The following is an 18443-nucleotide window of genomic DNA, read 5'->3' as shown; positions in this document are numbered from 1 at the left end:
ACATTTTTACCCAAAGAAATTCGACTATTGAAGATCTACAATGAGGATTCTATAATGAAAACTACTCTATGAACTGTGATTGTTGACGAACAGTTTTCATACAAAATTGAACTATTAGAAAAACTACAAGTTAGTCATCCATTATTGGAAAATTTACCAAATCGTGTAGGATCAAGTGATGAATTATTGAACCTTTTAACTACACTTGAAGAGTTCAGAGTTTGTAAGGGAAATACGAACCAAAACTGCATTGAACTATAAGATAGAATGAACTCTAAAGTTATTCACCTTTGCCCATATACATCACTTCTTCGTCACAATGATTGCTGTTTAATATCTGAAAATAATAATTGTGAGAAATGTCTGACCTTGAATGGGACTTTTCGAAAAATGTTGTCTAAACAGCGTGCTGTTGATATCAATAACGACGGAGAGCCAGCTTTGAAAAAAATTAGAGTTGGAAATATGAACAAGCAGGAACTTTTGGACAATTTAACAAGAACAATTGAACGAAATAGTACAATAGAAAAACAACTATTATTACAAAAGAAAAAAAATTCAATCCAGAATTGAAAAGAAAGGCAAATCCATAGATGAGGCTGATCACGAAGTTCTGATAAATGAGTTAGAAAAGCTTGTAGAGAAAAGCGAACCAACCAAGAAATTTGCTGATCTTTTCTTAGAAACTCAGTTAAAAATGCTCAAAAGTATTAATCCAAAACAACGTAGATAGGTCCCTCTAGTCATTCAATGGTGTCTATATATGTATAGGAAGTCTAGATCAATGTACAACGATTTAAGAAAAACAGAAATTTTACAGCTATCATCACGTTGTACGTTGCTTCGCCATAGTGCAGAATTTAAAGTGAATCCCGGCTTTAATGACAAAATAGAAGATTTTGTCACTGAAATCAATCCAAAATCTTTGCCTTTACACAAACAATTTAAATGAAATAAAGATAAAGCAAGATCTGGTGTACAAGAAAGGAAATGGCGATTTAATTGGTTATACAAAGCTAAATGACAGCTACGAAAACATTCGTAAAATGGAGGACCTCTCGGCAACGGAAAAACCTACACATGCTTTAATGTTGATGATCAGAGGCGCTACTTCTAACATTAAGTTCCCAATAGCACATTTTTCCACAAATTCTTCAACATCAGAAATGCTAAATAATATTGTTTGGGAAGCTGTGAAAAGACTCGCAATGTCCTGTTTTAAGATTATATGCATCGTAGGTGGTGGAGCTTTCACTAATCGAAAGTTTTTTAATACCAATGCTTCTTAAGAATTCAGTTATAAATGTGACAATCTGTATGCTTCGGATGAGAGGGCATTTACTTTATTTTTGATGTTCCTCATCTCCTGAAAACTGTCCGAAACTGTGTTTTTAGCAGTACTGATGACTGTAAATTGCGAAAACGTTATATAAATGGTCAGCATATTCTCTGGACTACTTTTGAGGAAATATTTAAAATCGAGCAACACCGAAACTACACAAGATAACCTACGATCATATATACCTTACAACATTTAGTAGGATGAGAGTAAAATATGCATCACAAATCCTTTCAGAAACCATGGTCAACGTTTTACAACATGAATACGGAAATAAACAAACTGAACGGGTTACGATAAACCATGAAATGTTTCGACTCTTTTAACTCCTGGTTTGACTTGATGAACACTAGGAACTGTCTGGAACGGTATTACACCATTAACCCTAACTTGAACCCATTCAAATCACCCAATAATCATCGATTCGAGTGGTTAAGAAGGGTTTTTTTTACCGTATCTGGAAAATTGGAAGGGACAGGTGGACAGTCTACCAAATTTAACTTTAGTCCAGAAGAAAAAAAGCTTTCTAAGTTCAGAAACATGCACTGGGTTGGTTCAAACTACAAAAGCTATAATGGAGGTAATTCCTTTTTTACTGGGAAAAGGAGCCAAGTTTGTCTTCACCGGGCATTTCAACCAGGATGTTCTCGAACATTAATTTTGTACGCACCGGCAGCAATCAAATGGAATAGCGAGCGACCCAAATTTAGAACAGTTTTCTACCTCAGTGGGAAATCTCAATCAAATTAGAAACACCAAATCCAAAATAAAGTTATTTGGACCAATTTCTGGAGAAAATACTGAACAAGTAGGAAGTTATGAAAATTAGGATGAGTCCAAACGATTAGGAAGTGGTGAAAGTTTGGATGATTCCGACATGATTCCGAAGAACTAGATAATAGTAAAAATGTGTACAGTAACAAACAGACAATTGTAAAATATTTTATTAATTTAAAATAAATTCAAAGGCTTACTGCAATACACGGGTACCATGCAGTCAGCCTTCTTCCAGTGAAAGACAGAGTAAACCGAAGATTTATGTAGTCGGCCTTTAACGTTGTGTTTTTTGGAGAGACGAGTCCGGCCCGACCCGACCCGACCCGAAAAACGTAAAAATAAATATTGCCCGATCCGACTTGCCCGACCAGACCCGACCCGAAATTTTTTAAATTAAATTTTGTCCGACCCGACCCGAACCGTAAAAAATGAAAATAATTTTTGCCCGACCCGACCCGACCCGATAAATTAAAAAATCGATTTTGCCGGCCTGGCCCGGAAACCCGACAGGACCCGAAAACCAGATAATTCCCGAAAACCCGACCCGACCAGGAAACCCGATAAGACCCGAAGAACCCCCCCCCCCCCCTTTTTTCTGTTACACTCTAGTCCCTTTCGGGCATTGTCTGTAAATATTTTTTTTTATATTCCTTTTTTTTCTCACTCATATGATCTCATTGTGGTACATTATATCCTGGAATCACATTACTTTTGTATCTAATCCGAAGTCTGTATATAAGTCGGCAACGGCTTCACAAATGTTTATGGTTCAAATAAATAAATAAATAAAATAACCCGCCGCAACCCATAGCATGAAGCTTTTTTTTTTAATTTTATTTATATAGTGTAGATGTAGATATGCAATACAAAATATAACAAGAGGCATTTATTTATTTAAACAATTTTTGTGAAGAACAGTTTGTTGCGAAATAGTTGAACCTTTCAAATTCGTTCTTCGAGGACCAAGTATCAGACCCGTGCTGGATAATACACGTTCGTCACTCGTATCGTTTGTGACGCGGGAATACCTAGAATTCTTTTAGCTATATTTTTTCAAAGTACGCCGAGACACGCGACTTGCAGATTCGCAATTTAACGGCGGGAAATCGAAAGTAAAACCAAAACTAAACGTAAGATAAGTTAAGGCGAATCGGACGACTGAGACGACCTTGAAATGATAGTCAATAGACGCTAGTCGCGCTGCACGCAGAATTCATTACGTCTACCTCTCTCCCACCCCCCCCCCTCTCTCTCTCTCTTCCTCTATCTCTCTTCGTACAACACCCGAGGGGCCGAAAGATTTCACACGCCCTACGCAGTACGCAGTCGCGGGTAAGGGTCGGGTCGGGTCGGGCCGGGCAGGGCCTTTTTTAAAAACCCGGCCCTTTTGAAAATTGGCCCGGCCCGAAATTTTCAAAAATTAAATTTGCCCGACCCGACCCGACCCGACCCGACCCGACCCGTAAAAATTAAAATTTATTTCTGCGGGCCGGTCGGGCATAAAAAGCCCGACTCAATCGGGGGCCCAACTCGTCTTTAGTTTTTTGTACCAATTCTCGCAGAATTATTTTTGCTCTTCTGTTTCTCTTTGAAATTATTCATAAATTTTTATCGCTCTCCATCCCCTTCTGTATTGCACAGTGTAGTGATAATCAACTTTATGAGAGTTTTTGCTGTCTTCTCTGATAGGCTACTTTTCTGGACAAAATACTCCCATTGGTCCATGATCCTTTTATCTTCGAAAATACTTTGCTTTTGTTTTTCATGCAGAGTCCATTATAAAATTGAAGAATTTTCTCCATGAGCCCATAAAAAAAATTTCGGCTTTTGACTGAAGTTGTTCCATTTATCATTTATTATCCCTTCCGATTCGAAAGAACTAACTTCCATAACTTTGGCAAGATTCATTGCCTCAGTTGAATGCTTTAGTAACTTTCTTAAAACCGAACCAATAACGTAATGCTACTACTGATATTGCATTTTCCTTGTTTGTAGGTGGCTTAAGCGATATAAACGAATTAAAGATTTCATCTAAGATGATACGAACTCCCACTTCTTTATCCTTAAGGGATAGACTTCCATCCTGCATATAGTTAAAATAACCAATGAAGTTACGCTTTGAGCTACCTCAATCATGATTATTTGATCAAGTGTCAAAAGAAAACATATTTCTTTTCTATCCATCAGTTGTTTGTCTTTAATCCAGTTATTTTGATGTTCTAATCCAGTAAGCTGGTTCATCAGAACCTCTAAATTTGTGAAATCCAATTTAAAATGGAGATTCGATAGACCAAATCAATGAAATTGTTTCCTGAGCGTGATTTTAGCTTTGTCCAAACATGTCAGTATAAAATCTTCCGCCGATGGTCCAAATGTTTCTTCAGTAAATTGAGAAACCACTTTAGTTATTAAAAACATTCCCACTTAAGTAACAGCTACAACAGATAAGACATTCTTTGAATGGTCTTCGGAACTTCTTTCCTTTTTCGGGGATTTTTCTTCCTAGACTAATGTTAAATATCAAAATAAATTCAACGAAAATTTGTCATTTAAAACCTACTTTTTAAATTCATTTATTCTTTCTACATAACTGTGAAGAGTTATTTGAAAGATTCCCATTTGTATACATAGTTTGCACCGAAGGGAGGGGCCTATGGTCTCCAAGGAAATTGGGAGGGCGATCAAAAACTCAAACGATTTCGCGCGTAGCTACTAAATAGGTAGCCATTTTGTTGGTAATCTCGTCAAAGCTACAAAACGTATTAGATTTATGCTTTAAAATTTTAAATGGGCCCTAAACAAAGCCAGATAAGATTCTAAAGCCGGGTTATTTAAATAAAATATCAAATTACGACAGAAATATCTACGAAAATAAGTAGACAAAGCTTATCAAAGTTAGGCCTTTGCGGTCATCCTTTTTACAATTACCTTCGCTATCGAATAAAATAAACAATTTTCGCTCTCCCTTGGTAATTGAACTACTCGAACAATTTTTAACCAGGCAGATAACCATTTTTATCGTGAAACAAATTTCTTAATCATTTGAAAATAATTAAAATCCGCAAACAGACGATTGAAACTGTTAACCCTCCCGTTTTACTAGGAAATCTACACCAGCAAAATGACGGCATAGAACCGTTCATTCTTGCTCAAATTAAATATTTATTCTTGGTTCTTATATCTATACTTGGAACTGCGTCATTGATGACGTAGGGATGCAAACTATGTATTCCCACACTGATTTATTGTTGTATGATTTGTATCATCATCTGAATTATTCACATGTGCAACGACAAGGGTTACGTTGTCGTCTTCCGATAAAGACTTAATAAAGTCTGAAAAATAAAAATAATGAAACAGCTATTTTTTATTAATTAATTAGATATGTTAATTGAATTTATACCGTAAAAAAATTCTTCATTATCTTCTAAATCCATTTTGTTACAGCAAGTTCATTGTCAGTACGGTATCAACTGATTTAACTCTAATGACTAGAAATTCAAGATCAAGAATTTTGCCGTCGGCTACGCCAAGTAACCGTCTACGACTGCCCAGGGAAAAATCAACTCTTGGCTGATTTGTCTTTGGTTCACCCCCAAATTTTATGCACCTAGCGCCATGACGCGGCGAGTTTATTTCAATCTAAACCCTATCCCTATGACATAACAGTTACTTCATAGTTTGAGGCGCATGAAAATTTCAAAATTGGAATATGGGGCGAGTATGTTGTTTAAACACTTGTCGCGGGAGTAGCAAAAGTGATTCTAGTCTTAGATTTTTCAATATTCCGACGGTTATTATCTATCAATTTGATAAAACTAAATTATGGTCGGTGAAAAGACGTATAAAGGGACTTAATACTATAAGCCTTAGCCTAGACTTGATGCACTGCCGAATACTCTTTTTGGGGTATTTGGTACGGGTCACGATTGTCGCAAAACGTTTTAATCTTATCTAAATATCGTTTTTTAAGGGGGTAGAATACAGTAAAAGCTTCTTTTTCGTTCAAGCTAAACGTTTCTGTTTTAATAACTACATAATTTAATTATATTTTTCTTATTAGGCTGAACCTTCCTCTAGTGCTTAAAATAATTTTGATAATTCTAATATTAATAGTTAACGAGATATAATAATTTAAATTACTTTTAAATTTAAAATTGTAAAAATTATTTTAGTCACTAAACAAGAGGTGGTTCTACACTTAAATATTAATCTTATAAGTTAAAATAGAAAATTAAAAGAGTTCAGCTTGAAATAGCGCGAAAGTAGACCATGGCCACTGTAGTCTTCCCCCTTAACTTGCGTTTTTAAACTTTCAAAATATTCTGCCTCCTACCAAACCTTTCTCGTTCTTTTTACATTTTGGGTACCGCTAAGGGAAGTTAAGGGATCCATTTCAAACCGATAACTAAGATGGCGCCAAAATTTGTTTCTTTTCTAAAAATTAGCCAGAGCGAGATGGCGCTGTGAACGGTACAAAAGTGTTACGTCACATAAATTCAAAAAATAATTTAGTGAAAAAGCTCTATTGGTCTCCGTATGCACGTCGTTTCGCCTTCCACGACGCCTTATGGACGGATGGACCAATAACCTTGACTGCCCTATTAAATGTTGTTTCAAAAGTGTGTTTTGCGCTGATTGGCATTTTTCTTCGTACACATTTTTTCAAATCATTTGCATGTCACTTCTACTTTTTAGGAAACATTTAATTATACATTGTATTCTTAGTCATGAGTTTTCCATAACTTCAGTATAAATTCCAGTTAATTATATTCACCATGAATAATATTAGTCTTTCTATTGGAAAAATTAAAACAATGATAATAGGACCGTTAATTTTAACGAGAAAAAATGCAGTAATTCGGCAGAATATGCCTTCGAGACGGTTACAAAATTAAATCTAATCTCGTTACAAATTCTATAGTTGAAACCTCCTGCTGTACGGTACCAGAGTAATGACATCACCGAATATAAAAATGGTGATTTGAAATTAAATTGCTGTACCCCACAATTTTCCATATCCCATTCAGGACACGTAAGAAAATAGAATTTATTTCATGAGGAATTTTTTTTATTTATATATATATATATATCGAATATTTATGTTACGAAATGCAAAAAAGTAAATATTTGATAATCGGGAAATCACAATAAATGTAAGACTTTTTTGCAAACCGTGAGACAATTTCGGATGTTCAAATTAGGATCCCAAACTTGCAGTGGCCCTGAATAAAAATAAACATTTTTGTTATTAAAGGGGCGTTTAAACAAACTTTTAAAGCTTAATTAGTTTGGCCACCAAACTCGATCGACTAATTTTTATTTCAGCAGTGTGAAAAGCAAACCGTTAGTAAGAATTAAGTTTTTAGTTTTCGAAAAATATGAAAATTAGTGCAATAACTTCCAACTGCCGAAGACTTTTTAATATTTTGGCATAATTTAATTATTTTAGTATTTTCTTTAAGCCTGATATGATTGTTTTTCTCACTCTGTCGAAAGCAAAGAACTTGTTTGGTAGTAACATAAGTGTATAATATTGTAACAAAAGTTTTACTGAGAGCTATTCACTAGACAAGACTGCATTACGGGCTTCGTCGCCGTTTTGCGTCTGCTCACTAACGCGTTACAAGTAGCCTTTGACAGCGCCTCGCTAGGGGGATATTTTCTTCTTGTGATGACGTCACTCCGTTACTAGTTCTCAGTAAAATATTCCCCAAAGTGACAAACTTATAGAATAATATTATAGACTTATGGTAGTAAGATACAATCCATCTTCTACGATCACCCGTCTCCAGAACATATTTTGGAATACTGAGAACAAGGGACAAACTTAATTTTAAGTATTTTGAAGTATTTTCACCGCAAATCTCGCGTCTATTGCGTGTTGGAGCGATACGGTATACTCGCAGGGGCAAACGTGCTGAGCCAGACGACGCAGCGCCGCGCGAGGAGAGAGAGTGTTAAATGTTGATAATTGGCTTTTTCATAAAATAAGCTACGTTTGTTGAACTTTTTATATTGTAGGGCTTTCCATAGTAAAACGTCATCGATACGTCACATAAAACCAAGAAGGCCAATGTTACTTTATAGAAAGGCCTATTGAATTATTTATTTGTGCCTGACTTGCCCCCCCCCCATACGTGAAAAGGGGAAATACACTAAAACACAAGATTTCTTTAACGCCCCCGCGTCATTCGAGAACAACTTTCTCTTCGATTAAAACGATATTGTTTACCTTGAAAAGAATATTAAAAAGCAAAAGTTTTTGTTTTATTGTGTAGAAAATAAACATATTAGATTTGTCGGAAGTTCGACTAAAATTAAATAAACAAAAATAAAATAAAAGAATGTGAACGTGAATGATTATGAATGTGAATAATAAATGAAAATTAATTTATGAAAGAAATTATACTCAAAGCCAGTTAATTTTTCCCAAAAAATAAATAAAATTTGTCATTATTTTAATATTAATTCGTCTTTCATTTAACATTTCGTTGGCTTGGTTTAATAAAGTCGTAACTCTACTGAGGACATTTTCTAATGTAAAAACGGACGATCCTTCCCCTAATTCAGTTAAAAATTAAATATAATTTAAAGTTATGGAGATATTACAATTTAAAAAATGTCGTATCTTGGTTACGATATTATTGATCTAAACAACTGGGTTTAAAAAAGTAGTGACTTCAATTTACGATATTATTAATCTAAACAACTGGGTTTAAAAAAGAAGTAACTTCAAGTTACGATTTTATTAATCTAAACAACTGGGTTTAAAAAAGTAGTAACTTCAAGTTACGATTTTATTAATCTAAACAACTGGGCTGAAAAATGTAGTAACTTGATATTTCCTATTTTAACATAATATTTTAGTTTTCTAACTCATTGCAACTTGTTTTTCATATATATTATACTCTAAAATAGTTTCTATTTTATACTTCTCTAAAATACCTGATTTAGTATAAGGTTCTAAAACTTTAAAGTTGAATTTCTCAAAAGTTAAATTTTCAAGTTACGACTTTACTAAACCAAGCCAACGATGTTTCGGTCATTTCATACCTTAATTCTTAGTATTTTAGTTTTACAAAGCCTCGCATTGACGAAGAATTAGATGAAACACGGGGGCGTTAAGGAAATCTGGTGTTTTAGATTATTTCCCCTCCCATTCAGGGGGAAGGGGAAGAAGCAAGTCGGGCAGCGCGTAGTACCTTTCCCCCTGAACTTACAACTAAATAAGACAATTGACAACATTTTACGCTCTCCCTCCTTGCCCATGCGCTGTCTCGTCTGGCTCAGCGCGTTTGCCCCAGCGAGTATACTGTATCGCTCCAACACGCAATAGACGCGAGCATTGCGTTGAAGCCTAGGACTGGTCCAAGGTGCCGCGCAGCACCCGGTACATATTCAAATCCAGGGGCGTGCCAACGTTTTTACGAGAGCGGGGGCAAAAGCAATATTATAAGCACATACCTCGTTAAATAGGCTGCGTCCGAAAAAAATGACGAGAGAGAGAAAACCAAACACAACGGTGTCGTATGTTTAGTCAGCCTGGCAGATTGGCAAATAAATATCCTTAGTGAACTACAACTCTGCGCAAAGCCTGCCCTGGGAAAAAGTAGCGGGGGCAAGTCGCCCCAACTGCCCCCGTGGTTGGCACGCCCCTGTTTATATTTATCATTTTCAACTTAAAAATACTGTTGAGAAAACAAATAATAAGATTTCAAAATTTCAACATTAAATGGATAAATATATAAAATGTTTCTCCTTTTACAATTTATGTAATCTGGAAACTTATTTTGAATATTTATTTAAATATGAAATGGCAGACTCGGGTATTACACCATCAGAGCGCAAATTAAGTCTCTTTTACTCAGTAGGATAATTCTAATTGAATAATTTTTGTATAAAACCTACCTCGCGTGTCTGCGTTTGTGCTTTTGCAACGAGTGTTTATCCTCACTGGAATAGTTGCATTTCGAACATTTGAATGGTCCCACTAAAGAATGACGCCTGTGCATTTTACTGGTATGAATCTTTAGGCCCAACTTGGATTTGAAAACTAGATCGCACTGATTGCAGCGATATTGCGGAGTGGGCCTTCGATCATTTCCACTGTCAGGTGTGTGTTCCGTGCTACCGATCTGGAGATTTTCGATGGTGAGTAACGGATCACAAATTTTATACTCTTCGTACTTTAAAGAACACTTCCGAATATTCGTTCCGATAGAATTTGAAAAATCGTGATAGTGAAACGTGCTGGGATCGAAAATCCTCTCCTCATCGTACACTGAAGGAGAACTTTGCTCACCGATTGGAAACGCCCGGTTAGACCCCTCGTCAAAAAATACATCGCTTTCGTACGCTGGAAGATTGCCTTTCCCGAAAGCGGAAAAGACTTGATTTTGATGAGCGTCAAAATTGTCCTCCTCTTCTGCAGGGGAAGTAGTTTCCTGAGTGGAGGCGGAATATGTATTATTCGTTTCTTCAAATACCGCGTCTGTATCAGCGTTAAAGGGTGTAAAAACAGTCCAAGAAATCTCATCTGGTTCCAAATTGGCCACGCATCCATCTTCGCTTAGTACCGAATGCAGGAGAGAATTGTCCAACGATTCACCTGATGTTAAATATTCGATTTAAAATCTTCTTGAAGGCCGGGTTCGTAGATTTTTGGGATAGTAGTGAATGATTTATTTGAATTGACAATTTCCCAGGCCATAATTACAGTTGGAGAAATACTCGGTTAGTAATAATAAGCTAGGCTAATACCCAAGGCACCACCTTAGGCCTAAGTCATCAAGCGACTTTTAAAGCCATTAGTTCAGGTGGCCGGGTTACAATGCGTAGGAGGGTGGTGGCAAGCCCATCATGCCACGCGAGTCAACAGCTCCATACACTAACTATTACCGTTAAACTAAATAACTTTTTATGGAAGGGGAAAACCACTTAAACCAGTGGGGAGAGAACTTGCAAACTCAACGCGGAAGGAGTTGTTCCGTGTTTTCACACAGTGCCACATACTGGGATCGAACCCAGCTCCTCTTGCTGCGAGGCGAAAGTACTAACCACTCCGCCACCCCACTGTTTACCCTGTTGGTGACGACGTACCGAAGTCTCAGAATATCAAAATTATAACGGAAATACGAAACTGTTTAGGATATTTTATATTATGATTTTGGTTGTTGATTTCGGGTTTTCTTATGCTCATTTCCTCATGCACCTTGTTTAATAAGTAAACTCCAAGCCCAGTTTTGTGTAAAGGTACAACAGTACTTAAGGTTAAAGATCTTCCATTAGACGACGCCTTACTTTGCCTTAAAATGTTACTCTTAGACATATTGTAGGGTTAAAAAAGTATAACGATACTCTTAAGTTAAGAGTAACGTTATACTTTTTTAACCCTACAATATGTCTAAGAGTAACATTATCATCAATGCAAATAAAGAATAAATATTAGTTCTACCGGGACATTTTTGCGTCGAAGCTCTGCGCTGTGGCGTTTTTGCCCTTGTTAATCCAGACTTTTGGCTAAACAATGTGGGGGAGGGAGGTGGGTGATAAAATAAGACTGACGTACTAGTTGACGTTGTTAACTCTTTAATAGATAAAAAAAGTCGTCAGGTCAGGTGGTTATGTTAATTTCATCGTACTGTTTAAGTTAACAGTGCGCACGCATTATTTTCATTCGGGAGCATGCGCTTGTCCTATATACTGAAATATTTAACAGGTTAAGCGACCCTCAAAAACGAGTAAAGGAATCTAGTAGCCGAGTGTAGACGTAGCTTTATTGCGTGCAATCTACACTCCTACAATATTCTACTACACGCTTTGATGAGCGGCTTAACCAGTTTAGTAAACGTGCGCAATCGAAGATTTAATGCTTCATGCATTTATTAATGGATATTATCGCTTTGCCGAAGAGAAACGATATCACATTAGATTTTCTCAATTTCTCACTGGTAGCGCCGCAGTCTAGAATAAATTTGTAGAGGTTAACGTAAGTGTAGGCTAAGACCATTTACACCTGGACTACAATGCCAACGTTATAATTCCGATTTCAGAGTGTCCGCTACAAAACACCACCAAGTGGAGAAAATCCGCGATAGTAATCCACAAACATGCAGCAACCCCCCCTTTTTTGATCCCCCTTCTTTAGGAGGCGAACGGTTCGCGCTCTCTTCCGCTATTTTCCGCTATTTTCTCCGAACGCTGTAAATAACGAGCGAAAATTGGTCCGAGTAAAATGAAGGAAGAAGAGCGCGAAGTTTTTTCAGCCCGAATTCTCTCGTGGACGAGAGTTGCCTATAAATAACGATGGTGGCGTTGGGGTAGCGGCGACACTAGCCTAACAACAACGCCTACCTTCATTGCAGTCCAGGTGTAAATGGTCTTAGGTATAGGGAGCTGTTGGCATGAAAGACTGGCCACCACCCTCCTACGCAATTTAACCCGGCTACCTGAATTAAAGGAAATAAAAGTCGCTAGATGACTTGGAACTAGGGTGGTGTCTTGGGTATTAGCCTAGCTGATTATTATAATTAGAACGTGGTAGAATATTCAAATTTACCTTCCAGCTGCGAGGTTTATGGAATTATCTTTGGCAAATACACGCTCGTGGTAGGTTTTCTACTCCGTTCAAGACTGTTAATAATACCACAAGCTTCACCTTCCCTACTAGGTTTTTACTTGACAGTCTGGTCAAGACCAATAGACCTTTAGAATTTTACACATATAGAGTGGAAGGCCCTATGGAAGCGCATGAAACATTAATCCTCACTTGCCAACTTGTTTTCGAGGCGTGAATATATATAGTCCGAAAAGCGATTGTGTTGTTTTTACATTTTTTAGCGAATAAACTTACGTTTTTATCGAGATATTGTACATGACCTTTAGGCCGACTTGTTTATTTCACGCCTCGAAAACAAGACGTTGCGTACGGAAAGTGTTAACAAGTTTCGCTAAGAGCCTTCCACTCTATGTGAGTAGGTTACTCTATGGTTTACCCATCGAGGTGCCCAAAAGTTTTTAAAGGGATATCACCTGTAACATTTCTGTCGCCCTAAAGGGTTCGAATATTGACTGCTCGCTCCTATGTCGTTTGAAATTTTCAGCGCTGCTTAGTGTTTTGTTGAAGAGCTAATCTCAAAAATTATTTTCGTCTTTTGTAAAGAACGCGTTGAAGTGTATTACCTTTAAGCATCAGTGGTAATTATCGCGTATACATTCAAGATCAAGACTTAAAAGATTATATTAATTTTACCGTCGTTTGAAGCGAAAATTTGTAAAACTCCGCAATAGACCCTTCTATCAAATCCGAGCTAAATCGGACAAACCCTTGGCAAAGACCTTAAGCCTATTGCTGTAAGACTGGCAACTCTCATTATTCTTTGGTTTTAGGACTTAAGCTTATGCTCAGTCCTTATTTAGGCTAGACATTAAATTTATATAGTTATTTTATTATGACCAACCAACCAGTGTTACGTGTTTGCCAGATGAAAGATAATAATGAGCCGCCCTGGTTCCCGCAAAATCGGGCTAAGCCTTCAGTAAATAAGCACGTATTAAGTAGTATTTTATAGAATGGTATATTAAAATATACTATTTTGCAAACATTTTTAAAGGGTCAACAAGTCGGAATAAATAATTTTCAGGCGGTTCACGGCACTAAAATTAAACTTACTATACTTTGTCATACATTGCAAGTTGCTATCAAACTCCATTTCGTCTAAAATCACATCATTCATTTGATTTTTCGCTGTCAAATCCTTTGATACAGGGAAACCCCGTTCTTTTACTTGATTAGTATGTCTTTGGTGGGCTAAGTTCAATTGCGACTTGTCAGCCCTTCGATTTTCTAGGGTAGATAGCCTCGGAGTTGATTGAAAATGTTCATTACACACACCTGGCTGTTGATTCGGCTCTACTATCATGAATCCCTCATTACCGTTACCGATGGCGTTTCCCTCCGTTCCAAAAATATAAAAATCCGGAGGTTTGTCTTCATTTTGAGCTGGCCAAAGCGCAGACTTTTGCAGTTCTTTACTGCCAAAACATTTTAACACAGTCTGTAGTAACAAATCGGACGACCGTAAAAATACCATTTTAATTTGTAGATGATCAATTATTTTATTAATTTAGCTATTATCTGACTAAGAAATGTTTAAATATTTGCGAACAGACGATGAGGGAAAAAAAAATGTGTGATATTTCGCTGGTTTTTTAAGCGGTCGGAATGGAAAAAAATTAACGACGTAGAACCTTGGTAGGCGTTAATCATGGAGCCCGTAACGCCATTTCACAAATCTCACTGATAATAATTTTAATATTTATGGAATAAGACCTAACCATTTTTTCGCGAAAAATAGGCTTAACAGTAGGTCTAGATAACAAAATACTGAATAAATTACAAATTGAAAAAGCCGTTGAAATTTATTCAACTGTCTGTAATAGTCCACATAATTATCAGAAAAACTATCCCAATTACGGTTGCACAATGAATGCCAAAGTAGAATAAATTTGTTATTAATTAATTAGGTAATTTCATTTAAATTAAAATGTGGAGAAAATTTTCAGAACTTTTTTTATCAAAACCGAATAACTAGACGCCAAATTAAAGGTTCCTTCTACCATCGAACCTCAAAATAATGCTTTAGAACTACCGAAAACTATCAAAATCTCGATGTGTCAACAGTGACGTAGCTCAGATCCCACGGCGGGACCCGCGAAACTATTCCGAAGCTTTATAGCAACAGTCGGCTCTATCATTGCCACCTGCATTATGATAAGGCCGTTGTTATTAGAGATGGCAGTGAATCTTTCCGATTCTTCGAAAAAAAGCGACTTTACTGGAGATTGTGGTGCCATCTATTAATGTAAAAGCAAGCTAAAATTCAATAACGTCGTCAGAGAACCATTGTTGAGTACTATAGTTATACAACTTATACTCTACTTAATGGACTTTAACCTAAATTATATATCCCATATAAAAATATTGTTCAAAATTACTATAATTTAAGTTATTGGCAAATTTACAAACGAGCCAATCAACGTTTATGTCCCACCTTTTGAGTCAAAATGTAGCTTAAGCATCCGGTTTAGATTTCAACGCTAGAGGCATCTGTAGAAAAAAGAGCTATTTTACCTCGAGCCGATACTTGCTTTAAGCCGGTGTCTAACCCATAGAATGAAAATAATTTAGCCGAGGCATTGTGAGATCATGGACGAATTACTGAAGGACACTTCTCGGGCTGCCTTCTACCTCGCTATCTCCAAAGTTTGACTTCTGTATCGAGGCTAATTTATCTCACTGTGGGAAGACACGTGTTCAAGGGGTAAAAACGCACTTTTCAGGGGCAAGAGAACTAGAGAAGTGATCACTCTCGAAACACTGTTGCCCTCTATTGGCGAATTTCGGAACAATTATAAATAAAATACTGTCTGCTCTCGAGATAAATATTCAAACATTTTATTTTAGGTTTTTAATAAAAGTATAAAGTACTTTTTTAATTACTTACCGCTTGTTAAATCGCCAATAGAACTTTAAAAAATCGCACGCTGGCTTGTTTTAAATACACGTGGAGATTCGGTGGTCACGTGACGTTTTATTGGCCCCTGTTCTTGTTAATCTGATACACCAGAGAAAACTCTGAAAAAAAAACAATACTCCAGTACTCTCTATATTTTTTAAAATAAAATAAGCTTACTTACTTACTTACCTTCAAAGTTACTTGAGCGTTTAAGACGGAATACCCGGACGCACCAAGGCTTACTGATGAGGAAACATTTGGGGACAACAACAATTTTCGATACATAATTACTTTTGTTAAGCTTTTTACTCTTTTTTTGGATTTACATTCCAAATTAATCGACTGAAAACCGTGTTTAACTACGAGGTCCATTTAAAAATTCAGTCGAAACACGGACATAACCAAGACGAGCGTAGCAGAAGAAATTCACTAAGTTATTTCAAAATTCATCCTCTTTTACTCGGCATTTTTTGAGAGTCGAATAAGTAATTGGAAAGTACTCTTCGATTATCGAGTACCAAAAAATTGCATAGTCGGGTACCCGATTACTCGAATAAGCTGCTCTCGAAACTCGTCGAGTATTTTTTTTATCCTCGTTGCTTCAAAGTTCAAAGAGGGGTTTTGGGGTGGAAATTAACGTCACCTACAAGACGGATGACGGTTTTTAGTACGTAGGGGGGCAGTGCGGTTTTTCTTCAAACAATATTATTAGGTTTTGGTTTTGGTTTGGAGTGTCACTTTGTTTGTCTCTTCAAGAGTTCGGATGTCACCGGCGTTAGGACTCAGGAGTCTTAACCATTGAGTTGGGAATATTAATCTAGAGGTCCAATCAAAACGTTGGATTTCAGTATTTCACGAAACAAGCCGTCTGCTCCCAAATGACGAGAAAACTTTATCATTCTACCCGTGGTGCCGTCTATCTCTCAATGGTTCGTTCAAATAAGACGCGTTTTCCGGTAAAACGATTTTAGCGCTTGCGCCTCGCAGCAAGAGGAGCCGGGTTCGATCCCAACTTGTGGCACTGGGTGAAAACTCAGAAATACTCCTTCTGCGTTGAGTTTGCAAGTTCTCTCCCCACATATCTAAGGGATTTTCCCCCGAGTTCTTCGGTTTCCTCTTTCCATAAAAAACTTGTTGAGGTTAACGGTAATAGTGAGTGTAGGGAGCTGTTGGCTAGCGTGGCATGAAGGGCTTGCCACCACCCTCCTACGCGTTGTAACCCGGCCACCTGTTTAACGGCATTATAAGTCGCTAGATGACTTGGGCCTAAGGTGGTGCCTTGGGTAATAGCCTATCTGATTATTATCTTATCTTTAAAACCACTGGTCTGGCTTCTTTCAAAAAAATCCGCCTTTTTTGCAACCCTGTTTAATTTCCTAATTAATCAAATAAAACCAGCTCCTAATCAAGTATACTCGATAATCCGACTCGTGGAAAATATTACTTTAGGACTTTTCTTAATTACTTGACTCGAATAAGAGAAAGTTTCCCCTTAGTCAAGTACTCGATTACTCGACTCAACTTCAATATTACTCGACTCGAATAATCGATGAAATAAAAATGGTACTCGATACCTGACTCGAATGCATAAAACCACCATTCGCACAGCCCTAGTAGGCGGTGATACCTTCTGCTAAAACTAAACTACGCACGAAGCTTTTACCTGTAGTGCGGTGCTAAATACTAAAGTTCTGTTTTCTTAATTCGTAGCTTGCTTGTGGGTGGTGCTTATGTTCGTTGCCATGGTAAAGCGTATAGGTTGTCCATGATATGAAGACGCCGATGGTGGTCTCGTTAATATTTTGCAGCAACGTTTCGCTTTCTGCCTCGGAGTCTGTGACGTTTAATAATGTCATGGCGGCCATTTTAAGGCAGGGCTCATGTACGAAATATGCCTACGACTCTACGTTACTTACGATTGTACATAAAATACGGCTCACAGCTACATTTAGTGGTGTACTTATGAATATTGTTTCTTATGATTGTACATAAAAATACGGCTCGCAGCTTCATTTAGCGGGGTACTTATGGATACACGGCTTCATTTAGCGTCATACTTATGGATATTGTTACTTATGATTTTACGTTAAACCCACCATTCGCGGCTTCATTACGGTAATACAGCTTCCCAAATGTTAATACGAATGCTTTACTCCACCATGCTCTTATAAATGTTATATTTATTAAATTTGAATGTTAACGGAGAAATATGTAAGCCTGGGGATAAGGAAACATTTACATGCTTCGTATTTCCTCCCAGTATTCCAAAAGAAAAGTTTGTGCGTTACAAAAAGTAAAAATGTTACAGATAATAAGTCTTAACCATGGATCCAAATGCCAGCTAGAGCAAGGGCCATTTGACTGCGCTTAGACGCGTCTGACTTGCTCGGAGCGTTGTACATAATGATTTCTTTTTCATAAATAAAAGGTGATACTAGTGTAATTGGGATATATGGCGCATTGGAACTTGTTTAAAAAATGTGCATCAATTATACCTCCACGGAACACCAGCGCTATCTCTAATGCTGTCGCGGCACATGACTACTACGACTACTACTACAACATTTTGATCAGACCAATAGTGTAACTCGATATATATATATATATCGATGTGGAACTAGAAAGCACATAGAAGTGAATTCTTACTGTTTCGTTGACCAGTATCCTACGTTATCATAATTGGTTATCATATTATTCAACATTTCTCAATTTTATTCATTTTTCGCGTTCAGGATCTGCCAACGCGGTCTGTAATAGTTGCATCGTGATCACCAGCATGGTTACAGATACGATTCGGAAATACGCGA

The 18443-nt window shown here is 37.1% G+C and overlaps 2 protein-coding genes across 2 annotated transcripts in view; both read right to left on the bottom strand.

Moving 5' to 3' along the window:
* The window catches only part of LOC149963062 (uncharacterized), a 40999-nt gene extending 25100 nt beyond the window's left edge, over nt 1–15899 (bottom strand). The window contains exons 1-2 of the mRNA XM_090170444.1: nt 15818–15899; nt 15625–15755 (exon numbers count right to left, since the gene is read on the bottom strand). The gene's annotated coding sequence lies outside the window, so the exon portion shown is untranslated. The remainder of the gene's footprint in view (nt 1–15624; nt 15756–15817) is intronic.
* Nucleotides 7203–14211, bottom strand: LOC149963063 (uncharacterized). Its single transcript, XM_090164517.1, has 4 exons — nt 13791–14211; nt 10510–10727; nt 10028–10461; nt 7203–7341 (listed from the first exon to the last, which is right to left on the bottom strand). The coding sequence occupies exons 1-4, from the start codon at nt 14209–14211 to the stop codon at nt 7317–7319; spliced, it is 1098 nt and encodes a 365-aa protein (XP_090020643.1). The 3' UTR covers nt 7203–7316.
* Nucleotides 15900–18443: the final 2544 nt, after the last annotated feature.

This window comes from Leiobunum rupestre, chromosome 1 (genome assembly GCF_980474605.1).
Source record: "Leiobunum rupestre chromosome 1, qqLeiRupe1.1.hap1, whole genome shotgun sequence".
NCBI lineage: Eukaryota > Metazoa > Arthropoda > Arachnida > Opiliones > Sclerosomatidae > Leiobunum > Leiobunum rupestre.
This window is presented reverse-complemented; position numbering and strand designations above follow the sequence as displayed.

Coding starts and splice junctions, on each gene's coding strand:
- LOC149963063 (XM_090164517.1), bottom strand. CDS start 14,211: ATGGTATTTTTACGGTCGTCCGATTTGTTACTACAGACTGTGTTAAAA. Junction 10,728..13,790: donor GCAATGTATGACAAAGTATA/GTAAGTTTAATT, acceptor ATTTAACATCAG/GTGAATCGTTGGACAATTCT. Junction 7,342..10,027: donor CACAAACGCAGACACGCGAG/GTAGGTTTTATA, acceptor ATTTTTATTCAG/GGCCACTGCAAGTTTGGGAT.